The sequence below is a fragment of the Candoia aspera genome, chromosome 8, assembly GCF_035149785.1.
Source record: "Candoia aspera isolate rCanAsp1 chromosome 8, rCanAsp1.hap2, whole genome shotgun sequence".
NCBI classification, from domain to species: Eukaryota; Metazoa; Chordata; class Lepidosauria; order Squamata; family Boidae; genus Candoia; species Candoia aspera.
In genome coordinates, this window is record NC_086160.1 from 49,637,011 (window position 1) to 49,659,375 (window position 22,365).

The 22,365-nt window shown below is 36.1% G+C and overlaps 1 protein-coding gene across 1 annotated transcript in view; it reads left to right on the forward strand.

Annotated features, from left to right (window-relative positions):
- The window catches only part of NDNF (neuron derived neurotrophic factor), a 36,754-nt gene that overhangs the window by 7,102 nt on the left and 7,287 nt on the right, over positions 1–22,365 (forward strand). The window contains exon 2 of the mRNA XM_063310315.1: positions 20,318–20,512. Within this exon, the coding sequence (XP_063166385.1) occupies positions 20,319–20,512 (194 nt within the window). The 5' untranslated portion in view covers position 20,318. The remainder of the gene's footprint in view (positions 1–20,317; positions 20,513–22,365) is intronic.

A 22,365-nucleotide genomic window follows, 5' to 3' on the forward strand; every position in this document is an offset into this window, starting at 1 on the left:
TTGCATTATTATTTTTAAAAATTGTACAACTTTTTTGAAAGGATTGTTTTTAGTCTTCTTTTTGAATCTTGCCATTTGGATGAAGGCTTAATTTAATTTAATTTAATTTAATTATCAAGCAGTTATTTATCATGCCATTCCTCACTTAAAAACAGAAAGAATAGGTACATCTACAAATTAATGCTTTCAGTTATTAATACAAATGTAACATGTTCTATGATTGTACTTTTGTAACTCTGGTTACGTTTTCAGTACAGAAGATAATATTGCAATGTATTTTATGACATACACAAAAATACCATAAGTATGAAGCTATTTTGGACTGTCTTTTGAAAAATAAAGTATATTTTGTCTATCATTTTTCATGTAGTAATCATAAAATGGACTATAAATCCATAGGCTAATAGGATTAAAATAAACAATTCTTATTTTCATATGTCATATATGTTAACTATTTACTCATTGATTTAAAAATAAGAATTGGGTGGAGTTTTAATGTAATGTATCATATAATGCCTTTAATTTAATGTTTGGCAATTGTACTATTAGGATTGTGTAACAGTGATTCTAAGATGTTTTGGAATTCTATAATTCTGTTTATTTTAATGGCAAAAAGCATTTAGGAAGGAGTGTTTTTCAGCAGAAAACCAGTGAGAATCCCAGTCAAAATGAAAAGATCAAGATCAATTTTGTATGGTATTTTTTGTCCAAATAAAAGCAGCTGGATAAAGCATGCTTGTTTAAATGCAGAAATGGTGTTGCATATAGTATGACTTTAAGAATGCAACTTCATGCATAATTATATGAAAGAAATGTCTGCATACGATCAGGCTGTATGTAAGCCTAAGACTGTAATCATAAATTTTAAAAAATGTGTATGTATGAGGAATAGCTGTCAGAATAGCAATAGATACTGAAGAGAACATACAGTATAAACTACTCCTTTGCCTTGATTAAGTAAACATTTTTAATCTTCTTTCCAGTGGGGTTTTATTTATGATTATAAATGAGTGTATTTTTATTACCATATTTCAATCAAAACCCTTTTGTATGCACAGGTAGTTTATTTAATGAATTCTAAACTCTCTGTTCAAATACTAGGAAAGACTCAAACTAGAAAGCGATAAAAACATAAGAAGATGATTTATTATTTTAAAAAAGCACAGTAAGCTATCACTACAGAGATTTGCTCTTAATAGCCCAGGGAAGGAAATCAGAACTCCAGAATGCAAATGCTTCAGAATTGGAGTAAGTCAGATGTATAATCTGTAGGGGAAAAATCAGGGGTGAGAAAAGCCTAATATATATTGCTTAAAGGATCAATTTATTAATTTTAGAATTATTATTATTACAATTTGAAAGGACTGTTCCCCCCAAAAATGGTATAAAGTAGCTGAAACTTGTTCCCACTAAAATCAGTAGGATGAGTTGCCATGAATTATGAGCCATTGTTTCAGCAAGAGCTAGGTACTACTACATTTGTATGGTTAAATACATAACGAATTGACATGCAACAAAAATTAATGTTTACTGTATATTTATATTTTAATTGCATTTTTATGGAATGTTAATTAGGACATACAACAAGGCAAAATAGAGTGTTTTGGTCTGCCTCTGAACTGGATATTCTCATTTGCATTTAGTTCATCTAACATTTCTGGAAAGTATATGGCTGGGATAGCTCTCTTAAAAAACGGTCTCTAGATTCAAGATTTATATGCAAAAAGTAAAAGAGAAGCAGCACAATTATTTACTACAATGAAGTAGAAGTATTAGTATAAAACACTTAGGCAAGGTAGGATACCATACATTTGTGTTTAGTAATGAAAAGCAAGTTCTTTGTTACAAGTTACAAATACATAAAATGTATTTGTGCAAAATTTCATCTCAGTGTCCAGCCATACTGATATCTATTTAACAATATGACTTTTGTTCTGTCTTGTAATCTCTGTATTAGGTGATAAAGGCTTTATATAAAACAATATTGCCAGTTTTCATTGGCTTGATGACAGTACCTAGCTTATCTCTTAAAAAGCTAGTCAGAATCAATCCTGGGCTAGTATCTGATGGGTGACAAGGACATGCTGGGGCTGTAGGCTAAACTGGGAACATCCTAGAAGAAGATAGTGGAAATTCAAGTCTACACTGTTTCCTATAAAACTATATGGACACCAGGAGTTCAGCAGAACATGAAGAAATACATGTTTTTCTTGTACCTTAGGGCTCCAAGGACTATAAAAAGGGGATTCAAAGATCAGATGTAATTCATAAGTTGCCTATGCCTGATCTTTACTAAGGATATATGAATATAGTAATTAAAAGAACTATCTGTGACATATGAGAGATTATTTCTTGTATTAATAATTTGCTGTGATTGATATGATAAATATAAATAGGAATTTGATCCTGTTTATTTTTTAATAAATATTGCAATTTAACAAATGTTGCATCAAATAACAGTAGCTATTCACGTATCTTTTATTGTGAGACAGTTCTACAGTCCTGCAAGCTGAAACTTTGTCATGGGGTTGGATATAATTTCTTCCTTATTCTTTACTTACCTGCCTATAGAACTTACAAAATAAGGCATATATGTACAAAATTGAGTCCTGTTTTCCCACATGGCTGCACTTCCAGGTACATAGATAATATTCCATTCCACTGTTATATAAAGTAACAGTGTTTGAAATTCCACGTAATTGAGAGCACAGTTGCCATCTGCTTGACATGTATTAATAGTGCAACTTTAATGTTCTGAACTGTGAAATGTTCAGCACTTCAAGCTCTAGGAGCACTTTACAATAATCATTATGACATTCACAGTGGACCTACATATTTGTCCTGCTTTGTATGTAGTCAGGTATGTGTGTTTAATTTTCTACTTTTTGATTTACATGTATATTTGACTTCAAGAGAAAATTAGGTTTTTCTAGTTGGATATATTTATAACTTTGAAAAATGGAAATAAATGCAATGTATAAGCTAAAGGCTTGGATATTTTGGGAGGAGATGGGCAGTAATAGAAATTTGAATAATAAATAAATAAAATATTTATGAATGTTTTCCTGTTTACTCACAAACTTTAAATAAAGTGACTATAAATGTAATACTGCTGTCAGCATTTTGCATTTGATCTCCAAAAGTTGGTTCAGTGTGCAGGAGTGTAATGTAGCATCTATTTTAAAAGAACATTCCTGTTCCTGGGATTGGATGGCAGATAGTCACATGATCCTTGGAAAATACATGGCTGCTCCAAGGTATTGCAAATAGATGCTACATTTCCACTCCTGTAAATTTTGAAGCACATTTTGAAGACCGAATCTGAAGCATTGCACTGCCCTGTTAAGAAGCCAAGAATATTTGCAATACCAGTTGTATTAAGAGTAGGCTGACCATATTTCCTTGAGACAAAAACGGGATATTGGGATGGCAAAACGGGACAGGGCTGTGTGATGGGCTGGATCGGCAGGCAGGAATTTCTCTGGTTTTCTCAGGCTGGGAATCTTCGGATTCCTTCGTTTGTGAGAGGCAAGGCTGGGCTGGAGAGTCTAGTGAATGGTTGTCCCCGTTCCTCCTCTGGCTGTGCTTTTACATTCTTTTCTTCCCGCTGTTTCAAGGCAGGAGCCAATCGGCTCGCTTTTGATCACTGCCTATCAGCTGATCCTGTTTTTTTCTTTTTAGGTTTCCCACCGGGTTGAGCTCTGTGGCTTTTCTGAGCTGAGCTGAGCTGAGCTGAGCATTTCTGCTAAGCTCCCCCTCCTTCCACTCAAAGTCAGACTACATTCTGACAGGTTCGCGGGAACGTTCAAATTTTTAAGTACGGTTTTTAAGAAAATGGGACAAAATGGACATTTATATTAAAACGATGGGACGGTCTGGAAATGTTAAAAAAACAGGACTGTCCCATTCAAAATGGGATGTATGGTCAGCCTAATTAAGAGCCACCATAAAAATGTATTTATTCCTTATAAAACACTTTCTTCTAAAACCAGATAGGGCTAAGCTGAGGACATCACCATTTGTGGAACAGACTTTTTTGACCATTGAGGAGGAGGATTTTTGAAAAGGAAACAAATGCATAAATATGACAGGAAATCAACATATCTGTTATGGTTCTCTAAAGAACATATTTTAAAAACAGATTGGGCTGCCTTTTGTCCATCAACTCTGGGTTACTCATTGCTGCTCATATTTTCTGAATTGTATATCTTATTTTGAGCACCAATGGGTGATGGGCCATTTATAAATAAGTTAAACAAACAAACAAACAAACAAGAAAGGCTAAAGTAGTTCCCTTTAACTTAATTCCACAATAGTTACTTCATGACTCCTGTATTTATGTATGTATTCATTATTCATTCATTCATTTTGTATAGCTGCCATTTGACATACAACTTCAGGTGTTGAAGAACTAATTAAAACAATAAAAATATCAACAAAATCCCTAAACCTATCATGCCTGGGTCACTACCTACATACACATCAACAAGACCTCTAAATGCTTCATTTGACTTCTAGCCCAAAGCCCAGGGTAAAAGTTTTTAATGCCATCAGGGTCAGGACATCTGATTGCCATCTGTTCTAAAAGGCAGGCACAGAGAACTTGTAAATGAGAAAAATAATAGAATATGTAGTAAATAATGTTTTAATTTCTGTGAAAAACTAAATATTTACCTAGTACATTAAACAACCAGGTGCTAGTAGATATTCCTCCTTAACTACTAGAAAATCCCTGGAACATTGTCAAAATTAAGAAAACAAAATCTTCTAATTTTGCCTAAATAAAACAAACAAATCTGATATTTTATATCTGTCTGACATATCATCCCTATTATCTATTTACACATTTAGATGCATACTTTGTTTGTTTATTAATTAACAATGCTTATGACTGAGGGTAGCATACAATAGCAAAATAAATAAAACATCACAATAAAACCACTTGATTTAAAAGAACATAAGAACATTTTCAGTTTACTTGGAAGCAAGTATAAGTGGGTTTTGTTTGGCTGGTTAATGGACTAGAATAACAATTGGCTTGTATGAGCAGTTTGTTTCCTTTGCAGAAAGAGAATTTAACACTGTAGCCCCTTCTGCTTCCAGCAAATATGATCCAGAGACGGAAACCCCTTATGGACTTTTTGCGTAAAAAAAAAAGGACTTAAAATGATTTATGGTTTTGATGATTAGACAGGATAGATTATAGAAAGAAGAGAGTCATGACATAAGTTTAGAGAGGAAGGTTAAAATATAATTGTACTTACAACTGCTGTGAAAAAGATCGGAAGCCACTTCTTTATATCTTTCTTTTTATCTTTTTTTCCTTCTTTCTGTTTTTCTTCTACTTCTTTCTTTATGCACTTTTAGCTTTTTTCTTTTTTCCCTCCTTTTCTCTTTCTTCTTTTTCATTCTATTTTACTTTGTATTGGTTCGTATTACTGTTGTTAAAACTTTCAATAAAAATTATGTATGTATGTATATGTATAACAAACAGAAAATGTGATCCAGAGAGGTAGGAAGCACACATACAGTACTTGTGAAAGAAAAATTACTTTAAATAAATAATAATTTATTTTATTCTGTTTGAAACTGTTGAGAGCTATTTTGAGGGAGTGGATATGCATGTTTAATAATAAATAAAATTTACTGTCACTCTGTTTTGCATCCAGTCAAATGCAGATGCAGTTTCTGGACTGCTTGAGGTTTGGATTCGCATTCCAGCATGAATGAGCATCGGCTTAGGTATTCGGCTAAAATAAACCTAGAGGCCTTTTTCCTTGCAACAACTGATTCCATGTCCTGTTTTACTACAATTTACATGGGATTTTATTACAATTTATATGGGAATAACATGGTTTAGGAGACCTAATGCAGACAATTCATTTTAAATTGGCAGTAAATGTTCAGAATGCCATTTACTAAGGAAATTCTGATAAATAAGTCTAATTTTAGTTTTCTGTCTAATAGAATGTGGAAAAATTCGGTGTCTGCTATTTCCATACTGCTCTTTGATTAGCAGCTTAAACTGTATTTTTCAACTTTCAGATTCTTCATAAAACAAGCTTCAGATTTTGCTTCAGATCTGAAGAGAAACCAAACCAATATTAACTCCTTCTAGTTTACAACAAGAACAATTTCTCCTAGGTTGTTTCTCCTAGGTTGTACCATGTCATAACTGAGCACTAGATTTGCCAATTTTCTTTCTTAATTACATTTTTGGAAAATGCCAAATTATTTAACCAAGTATAATCATCAGTTGCCAAGAACATTAATTGTATAATATATTGTACAATGTTTAAATATCTGAAAAATCATGAAACTAAATGTTTAATATTTGATCATTTCATTGTAATATGCCCTCATTAACAATGCTTTCTGCTTGTAAGTAATGTTCATCTATAGATGAGTGATAAATCTTTGCTAAGTCTCCTGATGCCTCTCAGAAGCAGGCTATTGGGTTTCTAACACAACTTAGGCTATCCAGTTTTGAAAAATGGAATTCCCTTGATGCACTTTCCAACCTCACTTAATCTGGAAATAATAATGCAGAACAGGAAAGCAACTGAAGCAGTCATCCCATCTCCTTATTTTTACACATGTCTACCAAATCCCCCAGAACATCCAGAAGCATGAAGATTTTGAGCTTTGAACTAATTACCTCCTTGAGATATTGTTTTCTTTTATTCCTCTTCTAAAATTCAGATTTAATTCTCACAAAGTTGGCAGTGTTAACAAAGGAAGTTAAGGGTTTACAGATTGTTGACATGTTCACTCATCTGTGGTTTCAGTCTGACCTACATTCCTATCTATGTACTCTCTTTTTTCCAGAACAGCTAACCTTCCCCCTATCATGGGCATATTGAGCAAGCAACCAAGCAATTAAGTCCTTTGATAATCTGATTTTGGTAGAACTTGTGATAGATTTGTCTTTCTATCTCTCTCTGTGTCTCCCTTCCCTCATTACTGTTTTTTAAGACAGAATACATAGATAGCCTCATTGTGAAAACAATTTTGGAATGCAGTTCTTAGCACCTGATCACAAAATTATTTTAGAAATGTAAGTATCTCAGAACATTAATAGACAGTTTTGCAACTGAAATTATACCTTGACATGATGAAGTACCTCATATTGGATCATCAATGGAGATTCTATAATTTAAAAGTTAAGCTGATAAACTCAGCGCTGTAGCTGGATATGCATTTTCTTATCCAGAATTCCTGGTACTTCTGAACACTAAGCCTGCAGTCCACATGCATACTTGAACATTTTGCAGCCCCTGAAAATCCTTGAAATAAACCACTGACATTTGGTGGCATTTCACCAAACAAACAACAACAAAAATCGACAAAAATGTGATTTTCTGTCATTATTTGATAGTAAAAAATAAATGTGTTAAAACTTGGAAACACTCAGGGATGCTATTCTGCACAGAGACCATGTAGTTTTAATTGGAAAGTGCCTGAACCAAAAATGCGTTTCAGGTATTTGATTCAGGACACAAACAGAAATAGGATTGTTTGTTTTGGATACTGATTGAGATGTAAGAGGTCTCGGTAGTGTTCTGGGTGTTCTGCTTTGTTTTAGCTGCTCTGACTGGAAGTTGTCTTACTTCCTGCAGTAGCAGTGTTGTCTTTTAATATTTTCTGTCTAGGCCATTACAGTAGGAAAGATGGAAGAGCAGCTTAGGGTCAAGGGTGGGGAGAGCTGGGATCTGCATGGATGTATGGAACAAACGAGCAGGATTTAAGCAGACTGCACAGAGGGAGCCATTCTGAATCTGACTGATCAGGGAGCAATTTATCAGGAAGAAATTGTTGCCAGTGACCATTCGACTCATTACTGGACTTGTGCTTCTGCTGCTGATAAATATTTGTTTGCCTGCCTGCCAATCCAATCCAATCCAATCCGATGTTATTTTAGCCCCACCCCCATTCTTTTGCTTTCAAATCAGCCCCCTTTTGAGTTCTAGTTTGGTGAAGTAATCAAAGTGTTGAACTAGAACTAGGGAGACTTAGGTTCAAGTCCATTCTTAGGCATGAAACTCATAGTCACTCTTCTCCATTCAATGTATCTCATAAGGTTGAATTGTGGAAATAAAATGGAAGCAGTCTTGAGCTCTTGAGACAAAGGCAGAATATACATTTTACAAATAAATGAATAAAATTATATCCCGTTCTCTCCACCCTTCAATAAGGTGTCCTGATTTATTTGGGGGAATTAATTATTCCAATCAGTGTAATATAGACTGGTACTGATAATGCTACTGCTTGTTAGATGTGTGTGTGTACATGTTGAATAACTTTTTCTGTTTTTTTAAAAAAAGGCTCATGTTAAGGCTTCTGCTCCCACCACACACACTATCCCTAGTTTAGGACTAGCTAGATACATTTTCCAAATTATATCGGCCTCTGCCTAAAAATTTCACTGAGCAAGCCATAGCTGGAAGAGCTAGGGCAGTTAGAAGGCTAGACAGAATACTGTATGGCAGTGCCAAGGTTTGTTGGTCAAGAAAGAGGGAGGGCAACTGCAGTAAGAAGGCTTGATTTTAACACAATGGCATCTCCTCCTGCTGGTGCTACCAGCAGTCATGGTTGTGTGTGAGGCTGAGGAGGAGCCTAGTGCGGAGAAAGAAGCTATTCCACCTGCACAAACTGAGGAGATGGTGATTTTGATTAGGCAGTTACCACTTTCCTCTGTTGTCAGGGGATAAGGGTGAAGGAAGAAAAGGAATTGTCTTCTCTTGAATCTAAATCCATGGCATATAATGGTGATAGTAAGCCAAACACAAGAGGCTGTCCATTACTACCAAAGGTGATAAGTTGTGGGTTCAAGGACCACATGATATAAGAGCACTTCAAGCTTGTACTTGAAAACCCATGCTATGCTAATTACATTGATTGCCGAGGGTTAGCAGTGAAAGGTCAGCAGGCATCTTTCAACTTTGAGGATGTTTAAACATCATCCAAGAGTTATTCTCACCCCTGGTAGCACTAGGTAGCCCATGTTACTAACTAGAGAAAGAATATGTCTGCACAGTGGTTGAACCAAGCATAAAACATCAGTGTGGTCCAAAGGCATCAGATTTGACATGTATGCTGTTGCATAAATGATGATTTTGGATGGCCAACCTTTCAGCATGTTTGGGGCTACCAGTATTCTAATGCCTCATCTATATAGCTGGCCCAGACTACCAGTTCCTTTCATTTCAAAAGGTAGGTGATGCCTTCTCATATCATTGATGCAGTGAGCAAGTTTGGGGACTGCTATAAGGAACAGGTCTTAATATTTATGTCCACTTCATCTCAGACTTTGATCTAATTGAGATAGAGTGCTGTATCCATCATGAAAAGTTCTGGGCCTACTGCAACATCTGTATACTAGTGGGGGTAGAGTGAAGATGTAGTAGGTGAAGCACTTTCCATGATGGAGAATTCAGGCATAGGTGGGTGCTTCTGCATGCTAAGGTACTGCATGTGGTTCACAGAAAATCAGGGGAAGATGACAGTGAGCTGCAAGGTTGAGAGTTGGCTGCCTAGGTCACCAAGTATCAACCCTAGTTTCTTGGTGAAATAATGGGACTAACATAAGTGGGGCAACTAGTCAGGCACAATTTATTAGCAACCGCTGCATTGCTCATAAATTGCAAGTCATTGTGTGAGCTTAGTCTGTGGGTGACAAACCGGGATTATCCCAATTGGCATTTCAGTTGCTACCAGTGCTCTTTTCCACAAGTGCCATAATATTATTGGTTATTTCCACCAAAATGTGAAGGGGAAATAAATCCTAGCACCATATCAAACACTGTCTACCATCTTTTGGGACGTCCCACCAAATGGAACTTCACCTACCTGTGGTTCAGATGGCTCCCAGAACAGCAACATGCATCATGGCATCCAGTTGGCTATGTGTCTTAATCCCTTGGAATGAAAATACATGGATGAGGGCATTTCTGTACTTAATCCATTCTTCACAATGAATCTCTTAAGTACAGAGATTACCATACTGTCCTTGGTTCTGTCTTATTCTTTTCTTAGAAAAGTCCTTGAGTAACTCCAGAAAAACCTGGGCTCTGCTGGCAGAATAGCCTTGGATTTTATGCTGGTGGGTTAATGTGTATCAATCTTAAAAGAAAAGTAGATAGAATGCTAGAGGTAACCTCAAAGATGTGCATTTGTTCATGAGCATCCTCTACGTTGCTTAAATTCACACAAAAATGGTGTCAAATGAATTAGTACATGTTGGTTTGATTGCTAATTATTGGCAGCATGTGCTGTGGGTTACTTGCCCTCCTTGTCCCCTGTGGCTACCTATAGTAATTTTGGTTGCTTGGCTCTTGGAGATTTCAACTGTTGTGTAGTCATTTATTCACTTTTCACTCTGTATATTACATTATTTTGTGCCTTTTATTTGTAGAGACTTCAGAATATATTTAAAAATGCAAAGGTTCTGTGCTGCCTGGCTTAGTAAGCTTAACTGTGGGCATGTGTGCACTCTGCTTATGCTCTTACACACTGTTGATGCAGTCTATGATGCATTCTGCTGCAAAGACAAGTTTGAACTTACTCATTTTTCACCTGTTTGTTGCTGTTCTTCTGATGATTGAACTTCTTTAACAGTTCAATTGTAAAAAGAAAAGATGTTTTGCTGTATGCATGACTCACAATAAACCTTCTGTTCTATTCCAAGTACTGATTATATAAATATAATTGATATTTAGAATATTAATGATGACAGCCCAGCAAAAAGGGATGTTTTGTGTTTCCTAGGGTAAGATGCTTCTTGGCAGTACTCTTTCCTCCTTGCCTTCTTATTCTATCTTATAGAAAGCAATTTTTTGCTGTTACTGTTATTTTTTGCCAGCCAGCTGAAGTAAATATGCAAGTGAAACTTGCAATAATGGTGTGGAGGAGACTACCTCCATCTTTCTGATTGTAAGACTGGGTTTAGGTGTAGACAACAGATTTAGAAGAGGTTATTTTAAAATATTTTTAAAGGAACCCCTTAATGAACTAAATGGAATTAATTTAATATTTTCTGCCAGGATGTCCTCCTGCCCTGAAGAAGGTAATTGACTGAAAAGGTTGTGCCTTGCCTGAGAGATCAAAAACACAAAGCCTGCCTATCTCTCCTCACATTCCTTTCAATTATAATAGTAGTACCCTCTGGGCAAGTGATTGCTCTAAATTCCAGAAAGGCTAGGGATAAGGCTAGCAGATTTGGGCTGCAAAATCCAGATGACAACTAGAAGAAAGGAAAAAGTTAATTTTCTGTACCTCTACTGCCATCCAGATTTTTGCAGCCCCAAAAGCTTGTTCTGAATCCCATTTTTCACATGGCTGAAAGATCTGAAACTATTTTGGCTTTTGTTTCTGCTGAAAGATGTAAAAGACAAATAATTTGAGGCTTAACTTCTACTGAACTGTAGCTGGCCCCAGAATGGGTTGACAGAACTTCTGAAATTCACAACCCTACTTACTATCAAGGCTAATGAGTTCCAAATTATCCTGAGTATTGTGTTAAAGCTGAATTTGGCACATATATACAACTTCATGACTGCAAATTGATGATGAACCACTTCATCTATTTTTTTTTTACAAAAATCTGTCTTTTAGTTTTAGTAAGGTAATATAAGTTCAACAAAATCCACAAACAGTACAAAGAAAAAAAATGGAACTATAGCAAAATAGTATTGTACATATGGGTGACCTTCAATACAATTATGCAAAAAAAAATAATTACCTGCTCTTTAAGCTATAAGAGGGAGATTTACCTGGAAAAACTTTAACTTACAATCCTTACCATTCAGATTTTGAATAGCGATGGTACCTTACATGGAAGACTCAGTCTAATATAAGGGTGCTAAATAATTTTTGAGCTTATAGGTGATAATAGTCACTTTGAAATATGTTTGGGAGTGAACTGGTAAACAAATAGATTAAACAATATCAGTATTAAGTGTTTCAAAATGCACTGTGCAGATATAAGCCCAGGAAATAAACTGTGTAGCAACTGGAATTTCTGAAATCTTTTCAGTGATAGCCTAATACAGTGTGAATTGTGGTGATTATATCAAATCCTGATTCAATTGCCCATACTAGAAGACTTTAGGAACATATGTATAGTCCTGTGCAATACAGTGTACAGACAATAGGATGAGTTCTCACAGACCAAATTACTTCAAAGTCAAATCAGTCTATGAAGATCTCCACATGATATTGGGATAGTTCAACTTCCAGCAAATGTGAAAATACACCAATGTTAAAAATGTGAAATATAAAGACTTTACTCGAAACTAGTTCCTTATTTGGGAATCTGGATCTGTCAGAACTACATGAAATAAAACAGGGAGGTCCACATAGGCAAAGAGTGTTAAATTATTTTCAATCGCTGACATGCCTAAAGGCATTGTCCCCAGGTATCCCACTGGACACTGACTCTGCTGTTGAAAAATACAAGTCATAGGGGAGAAACTGCAGAAAGGAAATGGGGAGTGATTCATTGCCTCCGACCATACATCTTTTTTATACTCTTCCATTCCCTAGGTTTTCTATGTGCACCTGCCCTCTAACAGTCCAGCAATTATTTAAGTATCACTTTAAAAAGAACAATCTTGATTCTCATGTGTGGTATTAGAAAACTCTCCTTATCTTCCTGAAAAACACTTCAAAAGAATAAAAGGACTACCTCAAACTCAAGTAATAAATGCCCAGTAGCTTTTCCTCTTAAATTGGTAAATGTTGTAGCTATGTTCTAGATACATTTTATAATTTGTTTTATTTTCATAAAATTGAAGAATCATTAAGCATAATATGTAATCTTTTTCCTTTTTGCTCCTGGTAATAAAACCAATTCTAAACAGACTGATTTATTTATAAATAAGTAAATAATGTATTTATATTTCCTTGGATTAGATCTTAGAAGTTTGAAGCTTGAAGTGGGCTACACATGTACAGTATATCTTCAAGAATCCATTCAAGAATTCATTTTCTAATACAGTCAGCTAGTGTTTCTACCTAGACAGTTATTTCAGAACAAGGACACGTTTTTCCTATGACACATTTCCCATTCATATTGAACATGCTCTACATAAACAAACGCCCAAGTTAAATGCAGGTAGTCCTCGGTTAACGATGGCAATTGGGACCAGAATTTCCATGGCTAAGCAAAATGATCATAAAGCGTGATGTCACATGACTGTGCCACTTAGTGACAGCAGTTGCAGTCATTAAGTGAATCTTGTGCCATCATTAAGCACGACGTCATGTGGTCACTATTTGCAACCTCCTGCTGGCTTGCTTCCCCATTTACTTTGCTTGTCGGAAGCCAGCAGTGAAGGTCACAAATGGTGATCATGTGACTGCAGGACGCTGTGATGTTGTAATTGTGAGACGGTCGCTGAGAGCCAGGATTGCGATCATGTGATTGCAGGGACACTGTGATGGCCAGAATTTTGAGGACTGGTTGTAAGTACCACTTGCATCATAACTTCCAACGGTCACTGAATGAGTGGTTGTTAAACAAGGACCACCTGCAATTAAGAGCTGAGTCCCAAGTGTTACATGGAAGAGCATAGATTATAATTCTTTTTTAAAGCAAAATAATTTCTAAGGTGATATGCATTGTTCAAACTCCACATCTGATATTCAAGGCTTCATAGCTCTTGAACTCATAAATTGCATATGAAAGTGGAACACAAAGCCCATAGTAATTTACAAGTGATTATCTAAAATATGCTTGTGATGGTCTAAAATCCATTTGACGGATATGGAAGCTCCATGGTTCTATTCTCTGCTATCAGTAAGGGAGAATTAAAGAACTAAGAACATTTTACTTCTGGATCAAGGATCACAACTCCCAGGTATGTCCAACATAAGAAACCATGTATATATGCCCAGGTATTTTTAAAAAACATTTTTAATTTTTTAATTTTTTCCATTTCTGTATGTGTTTTCTAAGCACATATATGGAACATTTTAAACTTTTATAGAGTTAAAAATCATCCTATTTTAAGTGATTGTCACTTAACAGTAATTTTTCTGAGTATTAAGGCAATTCCTGCTGCTAAGTTTAATATCCTGAAGCATGAGGTTGTTTAATGGAACAGTGCATAGTCCCCAAAGTCCAGTTTTAGCAGTGTTACCACATTCATATAGTTCTCTTTGATTTCTTAAAGGTTACAGTTAAATTGCATCCTGCAGATTTATTATCAAATGGGTAACTCATGCAAAACTAAATGTACTCAGATTTAAAAATAGGATTTGAGGGTTACAAAACATTCCCTGCTATGGTTAAAGAAATACAGCACACAAATGCCTGTGGCAAGCTGTTCTTTGAAATTATCCTCACTAAATTACAATCATGCACTTTCAACTCTCTGTAATTAAACATTTAGTTTTATTTATTCCAGATGTATTTGCTTCAAATAAATCCAGCCCTTTTATTGTAGTAGTAGATCTTTTACAGGTCTCAGGGACTTACAAATTGACAGAAAATAAAGTGAATTGTTTCCTTTGGTTTAGTTTGCAGTATGTCCACTGACAACTGCTCTTTATGCTGTTTTGGAAAAAGATACGCATCATGATTCTTTTGGGGCCTTTTAGAAACTACTGGTTTCTTTTAAAGCAGCCTAATGAATCTGAAAGGGAAATACAGTCAAGCCACATTACTGAAAATGATCCATATTTTAATTCCTAGTTCTGAGGAAATATTTGCATGCATTGCAAATTATCCCTTTTAAAAAATCTGGAGAAAACCTAAAAAGCAGTTTCCGAAAATTCACCATAAAAAGGATTGGGTTAATGTCTTATGTAAATATATTTGAAGTTATGACATACATCTAAACTAGACTGTTTTGAGACTGAGCAATTTATGTCTGTACCTCCAGTTAAAAATTCTCTTATTATTAAGCTTTAGATGGTCCTATTGATATGACAGAGATATATAACATCATGCACAACATGGATAATATAGACATATATTCTTGTTTCTTCCTCACGTTGTAAGAATTCAAGGTCTCCCATTGAAACTATTTTCAGGGAGCTACTGGACTGAGAGAAGGAAAATACTTTTTTTTTTGTGCACAGCTGACTGTATAATTAGCAGTCTGCGGATGTGTTAATGACAACCAATTTGAATAGTTTTAAAAAGGGACTGGACAGTTTAGCAGAAAATCAAGCTATCATAGGTTACTGATATCAAGAGCTATTTACTACTTACTAAATAATGGTTAATATGCCTTAAATAATGGTTCCTGGAAACTACAGTCCAGGGAAACTTTCCAGATGGATCAAGTAGTGCAATAGAATGCTGAACTAGATGGCTGTATGGCCTGGTGTTATGATAAACTCAAAATCTTTGATTTTTGTTTCTTACCGTGCTTACTTTTTGTTCTGCGGGATACTTAGCAAACCCTGAAGATTCATATTAATACATACATACATACATACATACATACATCTGGATATTATCTGTGAGTCACTGCTTTGTTAGCATGTTTGTGTATGTACATGCTTATTCAAAAGTATACTCTTTATGTTTTTATGTATATCTTGCCTAGATTTTCAAACAAAATATTAATGGCTATCTTCTGATTCCTTTATTATTTAGATTTAATCTTTAAATCTTTTCTGTAAATTGGTTAGGTTGTTTTATTAGAAATTCTTAAATGTAACAATGAGATTTCCTTCTTTTGGATTTTAATAAGAAATGAACAGTTCTTTGCTTGAGCTAATCAGGATGAAAAGACTAAGTGTTGTGTCTTATTCAACTTTCCTAAACTATAATGTTTATTCAAATGCTGTGGACCAGAACTGCAGTGTGTGACCAGACATTCAAATTCATGTTCACATGTTGTGAGATTATAGTGACTGGAAAGTAATCATGGTTCAGAGAAACAAGAAGAAAAGAAGAAGAAAAAAAGGCCATTAGAGGGCAGATTTGTAATCCTAAAAAGTAAAATGTGCATTAGCTGTTTCATTTTAGATTGTTTGCTTTGTCTTCTTTTAAAATGTGAGATTAAAACACACATACACAAACACAGAAAGAGAGAGAGAGAGATACATACCTACAGAGGGTGCTGCATCACTGAAGGCTTTCAGGAAAAGCGTGGACAGCCATGTGTTCAGAATGCTATGAGGATTCCTTCATTGGGCAGGGGGTTTGACTAGAAGACCTCCATGGTCCCTCCCAACCCTATGATTCCATGATTCATTATTTTATTAACTAATTAATTAAATGTATAGAACTAATTTCATTATGGAATCTTAAGAAATAATTAGAAATCTCTATACAACTCAGAACATGATATTAATATTGATATTGCTACTGTTTGTCATTGTTCCAAGGATAAATGCACATAATCATGTAAAGGAGAAAAAAAGAATAAACAAGAGAAATAAAAAAGAGAAAAAAATCAATAACAACAAAATATGTAATAATTTTAAATTCCCTCCCATAATTTTAAGTTCCCTTTCATTGTACCCAACTGATGGTTGAATTAACATATTTATAAACACTGAAATTGTTTCAAACTACTGTCTTTATGTCAATTATTTCTCCCTTAAATCTGTACTCTAAATGTATGAATTTGCCTTGCTGTGTGTTGTGTGTTTGTGTATCCATCGATCAGTCGATCAATCGATCGATCAATCCATCCATCCATCCATCCATCCATCCATCCATCCATCCCATTCTTACTTAAGTTTGGTCAAACGTCCATTCTGGATGCATACTATTAATTTTGCAAATGCTCTGTATTCTCCAAGTTTGTTTTCCCACTCTGATAGTGTCAGTAAAATGTCTCTTTGTTAACTTTAACAAAATTTTTCCTCCTGGCTGTCAGTATATATCTTATTAAATTGTGATTTTTTAAATTTGTTCTTGAACAATTCCTAGTTAAAAAAAATGAGATTTCAATTCAAATTTGTTTTTTATTTTTTATTTTAATAATGCTGTGTATTAAGATGAGAAGAAACTTAACCTGCATAGTTCTATAATCAGAACTGATTTTTTAAAAATAAATTGTGTTAGGAGCCAGAATATACAAATACTAAGATCTCAGTATACAAATACTAAGTTATTAGTTCATTTAAAGAGCATTGTTATTAGGAGAAAAATCAGATAATCAGCAGTAATTGTAAGGATTATCTTAAGGATGAAAACTGTCAGCATTTGAAGGAAGAAAGTTATCTTCTTTTAGTCGGTACTATGAGTTGTAACATAAATTTCTAATTAGCTTGCTTAATCAGGATACCTAGTGTTTTGATTTGTGATCACTGTGTCCATTTTTCCCCACCTTTCTTGCTGTTTTTGAGCTTACATTAAAGAATACAGCAGAATAATCATCCATACATACATACCCATTAAGCTGTCCCTTTTGGGTTAAGCAACATTATGTGGAATGCAGAAAAAAGTAAGAAATAGTAAGCAAAATAATTTAAAGGGGAAAGATAAAAGAAAAGGATAAATATAGTTTAAACATTACCTATACCTTTCAATGCCTTTCCATTCTTGCACATCATCTTTGTTTCCACAATAAGCATACATTGATCTATATAGTATGTTGCTTTCTGTTCTTTAAACTTCTCAACTCTGTGTCTTTCTCCAAGTTTGCTTTCCTCTCAACCCGCTTACTTTTCAATATATTTGTTCTGTGGCTTTGTTCCCCCCCCCCCAAAGTATATGGTATCTATATCTGCAGTTCCATAGCTGGGTAGAAAGCAAGTTTAGATGCAACTTTAAAAATAGCATTATTCACAGAAGCACTGCTTTGTATGGGTGCTGTGAAAAACAGTGCTGAAAACAAAAAAGCAACTATGGATTTCTGTCTGTTAAACTCTTTTCTTATGTGTGACGTGAAAGAAGAAGGTGAAGGAAATTATGGAAATTAGTTTCATCTTCATAACTACACTTGCTATTAAGAGTATTAATGTTGCTGTATCAGGCTACATATAACTTGGTAGTCTAGGGAAAGCTGAATTATTAAAAATCATGAAAATATTTTGGAGAAAAAAATAGAATACAGAGAGGGAAACAGCATCAAGACTTTGAAAAAGTCTCTGCCACAAGGATATGCTGGTTGTAAATTGAAAATAATTTAATTTCTGGAATTCCTTAACTCTATCCCATTTAGTTCATTAAATCTTGCTAAAGAAACTCTGTGAGAATCACTCTTCGAAAAAAATAGCTTTCAGTTTAGGCAGCATCCAGAGACCCTGATAATTATGAATGAATATATTACAGTATTTCTGAAAGAGAAGAGAATGATGGAACTAGGTGGAAAGGAATTCTAGAAACTAAAAGCCATCATTGACTAAACTCATTAATGTTGAATTAGAGACATCTTCAAAGTTTTGAATGTGTGGGCGGGATCATATAAAAGCATGAGATCCTTTAAATGTTCTGGATCCAAGAGAGGGTTAGTGTTACATAAGGTTTTAAATATTATAGGCAGCACTTTCATATCTATAGAAAGCAGTTCCACTTATAATATCTGGGACTGAGTCCTCCTGAACTTGGTTCATACTTCTGATTAGACATGTATAAGATTGTGCTATAGAAGTATTCCTAACAGAATAAGCTAAATAGAATTATATGCTGCTTGTGCAATTATATTTAATACATGTGAGTCTTGCCTATATGCCATCATGGACTCAGTACTGCACATGAAATTTTCAAATAGTCTCATATTTAGATCCCTTGCTTAGTTTATACAAGTTATCATCATTATTTGTATTCAGTGCATAGAAAAAATAATATGCATATTATCTAATAAATATCAAGTACATATAAATATAAATTTGTACTAGAAACAATGGCAAAAATTATCTCTTGTGTGTCACATTCAATGCTGAGTTTGGGAAAAAAACAGAAGAAGCATACTGCTGTATAGTGTTCATTTAGTAAAACATAGGAAGAATTATTTGATATAAATTAAATTTCATTACGGCTCATAGTCTTAGGTGATCATATTAGTGTGTGTTTGACTGATTTAGTAGAATACAAGTAGAATAAACCCAATTATTCAGTGACTGAGCAAAAGAGAAACAAACAAGAACAAGATTTTTAATGAGAATATACTGTAGGATATCAGAATATAATAAACTAGACTTTTATAAGTACACTTCATATATTGTTCCCCATAGACTTTAATCACATGCCTATTAGATAGCTATCTTTTAATCTCTTACAATATGCCTATTTGTTTTGAAGTGTTTGTTTCCTCTTCTGATCCATTTTTTAATTACGTTTGTTAGAAATTCAGGATACTGCAGAACATATTAGGCATATGTTGTCTATGTGACTATTCATCTGAAAGAGAAACTCCCAAAACCAATTTTTGTTAGGTTCTAGAGTTAGGAAAACCACTAGCAGCGAAAGATTATAAATCAGATCTTGAGTTCAGTGAAACTAATCATCAGGTCTGAAGCCATAAAGATATGGATTGCTTGCACTGCAGAACAAAAGAAAAGTTGGTTCCAACCAAATATTCTGCCTTGATATGTATCTTTAAAAAACCCCCCAAAGTATTTGTCCTAATACTGGACCATAAGGAAGGCTGAGCGAAGGAAGATAGATGCTTTTGAACTGTGGCGTTGGAGGAAAATTCTGAGAGTGCCTTGGACTGCAAGAAGATCAAACCAGTCCATCCCCCAGGAAATAAAGCCAGACTGCTCACTTGAGGGAATGATATTAAAGGCAAAACTGAAATACTTTGGCCACATAATGAGAAGACAGGACACCCTGGGGAAGATGCTGATGCTAGGGAGAGTGGAATGCAAAAGGAAGAGGGGCCGACCAAGGGCAAGATGGATAGATGAAAGTCTAGAGGTGATGGACTGGTCCCTGGGGGAGCTGGGGGTGTTGACGACTGACAGGAAGCTCTGGCGTGGGCTGGTCCATGAAGTCACGAAGAGTCAGAAGCGACTAAATGAATAAACAACAACAATTTGTCCTAAGACATGGTGGAATCTGAAAGGAAGGAGATTCAAAGAAAATTGAAGTCTTTTCCTGCATTTTCCCTGTACTCTTCCTTCCTGCCCTGAAAAGCCTCTCTTGAGAGTTGGAGGAGCTTTCCATTTATTGAAGTTCCCCTGCTCAGTGTTTCTTATACACAGAGCAGCCAACTCAAAAGTTTGAGACTATGCAAAGATGATAAGAAAATTGGTGGAGATTGGTGGTCTGTTGGGATAAGGCAGGAAAATCAATTTATGCCTACCTCTTCAGTTCGTTTTTAATCTGGAGTTAGTATCCTTAATACATGGATAGTAATTGCTATGTTTACAAATGATTTACCATGCATCACTTTCATTTCTCTAGGATGCTCTTGATGAGATGCTCCATGTCCTACTTCCTCCTCCTGCTACCATTTAGCTCCTGGATGCAAAAACTACCTACTAGAGATGAAGAACTTTTTCAGATGCAGATCCAGGACAAAACCTTTTTCCATGATTCTTCAGTACTCCCTGATGGAGCAGAGATCAGTAGCTATCTCTTCAGAGGAACACCCAAAAGGTATATTGATTCAAGGCAAAGTAAAGTTAAGGAGATATATAACTTGTCTTGTCTTTTTCCTTTGAGCCAGTCTTGACAAGCCCATGCAATGTTCTTGGCAACATTTTTTTCCCAGAAATATTTGCCATTGCCTTTTTCTTAGGAACAAGAGAGAGTGAGTGGCTCAAAGTCACCCAGTGTCAGCCTTGTGAGGTAGACCAGACAGGAAACATGGCCAGATAATTCTACTTTACTGTAAGGTTATATTAACAGAATCTTACCAGTCTGAAAGTACATTTTCCTCCCCGTCCCCTTTGCAGCCCAAGAAACTAGGGCGGGTCTCTTCTGAGCCTCTTGCCCTGTCTGCATTCCTGCTGAGGGCCAAGTTGCCTTTTATCTGACTGTTCCTTTGGCTGTGTCTCTTTGCCCTGTCTCCCAAGGTTATTCCCACATACTATCACCCCCAGATACCTTTGTGTCTAAGGCAGGATTAGTCATGGTCTCCTGGTTTCTAGTCTTTAACTGCTGCTATACTGTATATGACTGTTCACTGACAGCTTATTCCAATGTAGCAGTTTGCAGCCATAATTAAATCTGGGTTCAGATTTATGGGATTAGAAATGCTATAAAATTGAAATCACAGAAGGTCCAAGAAACCATACAGTGTAGAAGAGAAGGCCCACCTCCCGGACCCTATCAGATGGAATTGTCTTACCAACAGGGTGCGCAACATGCCCCTCTGCATGATCGGGTGGAACAGGTTGATGTAATGGGAGAGAGGCAGTCCCTCAAGTAGCCTGGCCCCATGCCATGTAGGGCTTTAGAAGATAACCAACACCTTGAATTGGACCCAGAAGCAAACTGGTACCCAACGCAGTTCATGGAACAAAGGTGTTACATGTACCCTTCTAGGGGCACCAAAAATCACCTGCGCGGCTGCATTCTGGACCAGCTGTAGCTTCCGGATACTCTTCAAGGGTAGCCCCATGTATAGCACATTGCAATAGTCTATATGGGAGATAACAAGGGCATGAGTGACTGTTCAAAGGGCTTCCTGATCCAGGAAGGGGCATAATTGGTGCACAACATGAAGTTGCACAAAGGCCCTCCTGGCCATGGCTGCCACCTGCTCTTCAAGCAGGAGCTGTGAGTTCAGGAGGACCCCTAGATTATGTACCGAGTCTATCTGGGGCAGTGCAACCCCATCAAGAGCCAAAGATGACAAAGTCCCAGAAGAGCCATTAACCCACAGCCACTCCACCTTACCAGGATTCAGCAGAAGCCTGTTGTTCCTTGTTCCCCATCCAGACCCCTACGGCCCCTAGGCACCAAGAGAGGGCAGTCACAGCGTCACTTACCTCACCCGGGATAGAGATATACAATTGGGTATCAGCGTATTGATGATATCTCATCACATGGTGATGGATGATCTCACCCAGAAGTTCCATGTAGATGTTGAAGAGGATCAGAGAGAGAACCAAACCCTGTGGCACCCCACAAAGGAGGGGCCGAGGTCAGACCTCTTGCTCCCTATCACCACAGATTTGGACCAGCCCTGGAGGAAGGAGGTGAACCAGCACAAAACCACACCTCCCACCCTCAACTCCCTGAGCCGCCCCAAAAGGATACCATGGTTGATGGTATCGAAAGCTGCTGAGAGGTCAAGAAGAGCAAGGATGGATGCATTGCCACCATCCTGCTCCCTCCAGAGATCATCCATAAGTGCGACCAATGCCGTTTCCATCCCATAACTGGGTCTGAAACCTGACTGAAAGGGGTCTAGATAATCCTTTTCATCCAGAACCTTCTGGAGCTGCAACATTACCACTTTCTCAACCACTTTCCCCAAAAAGGGGAGGAGGGAGACTGGACAA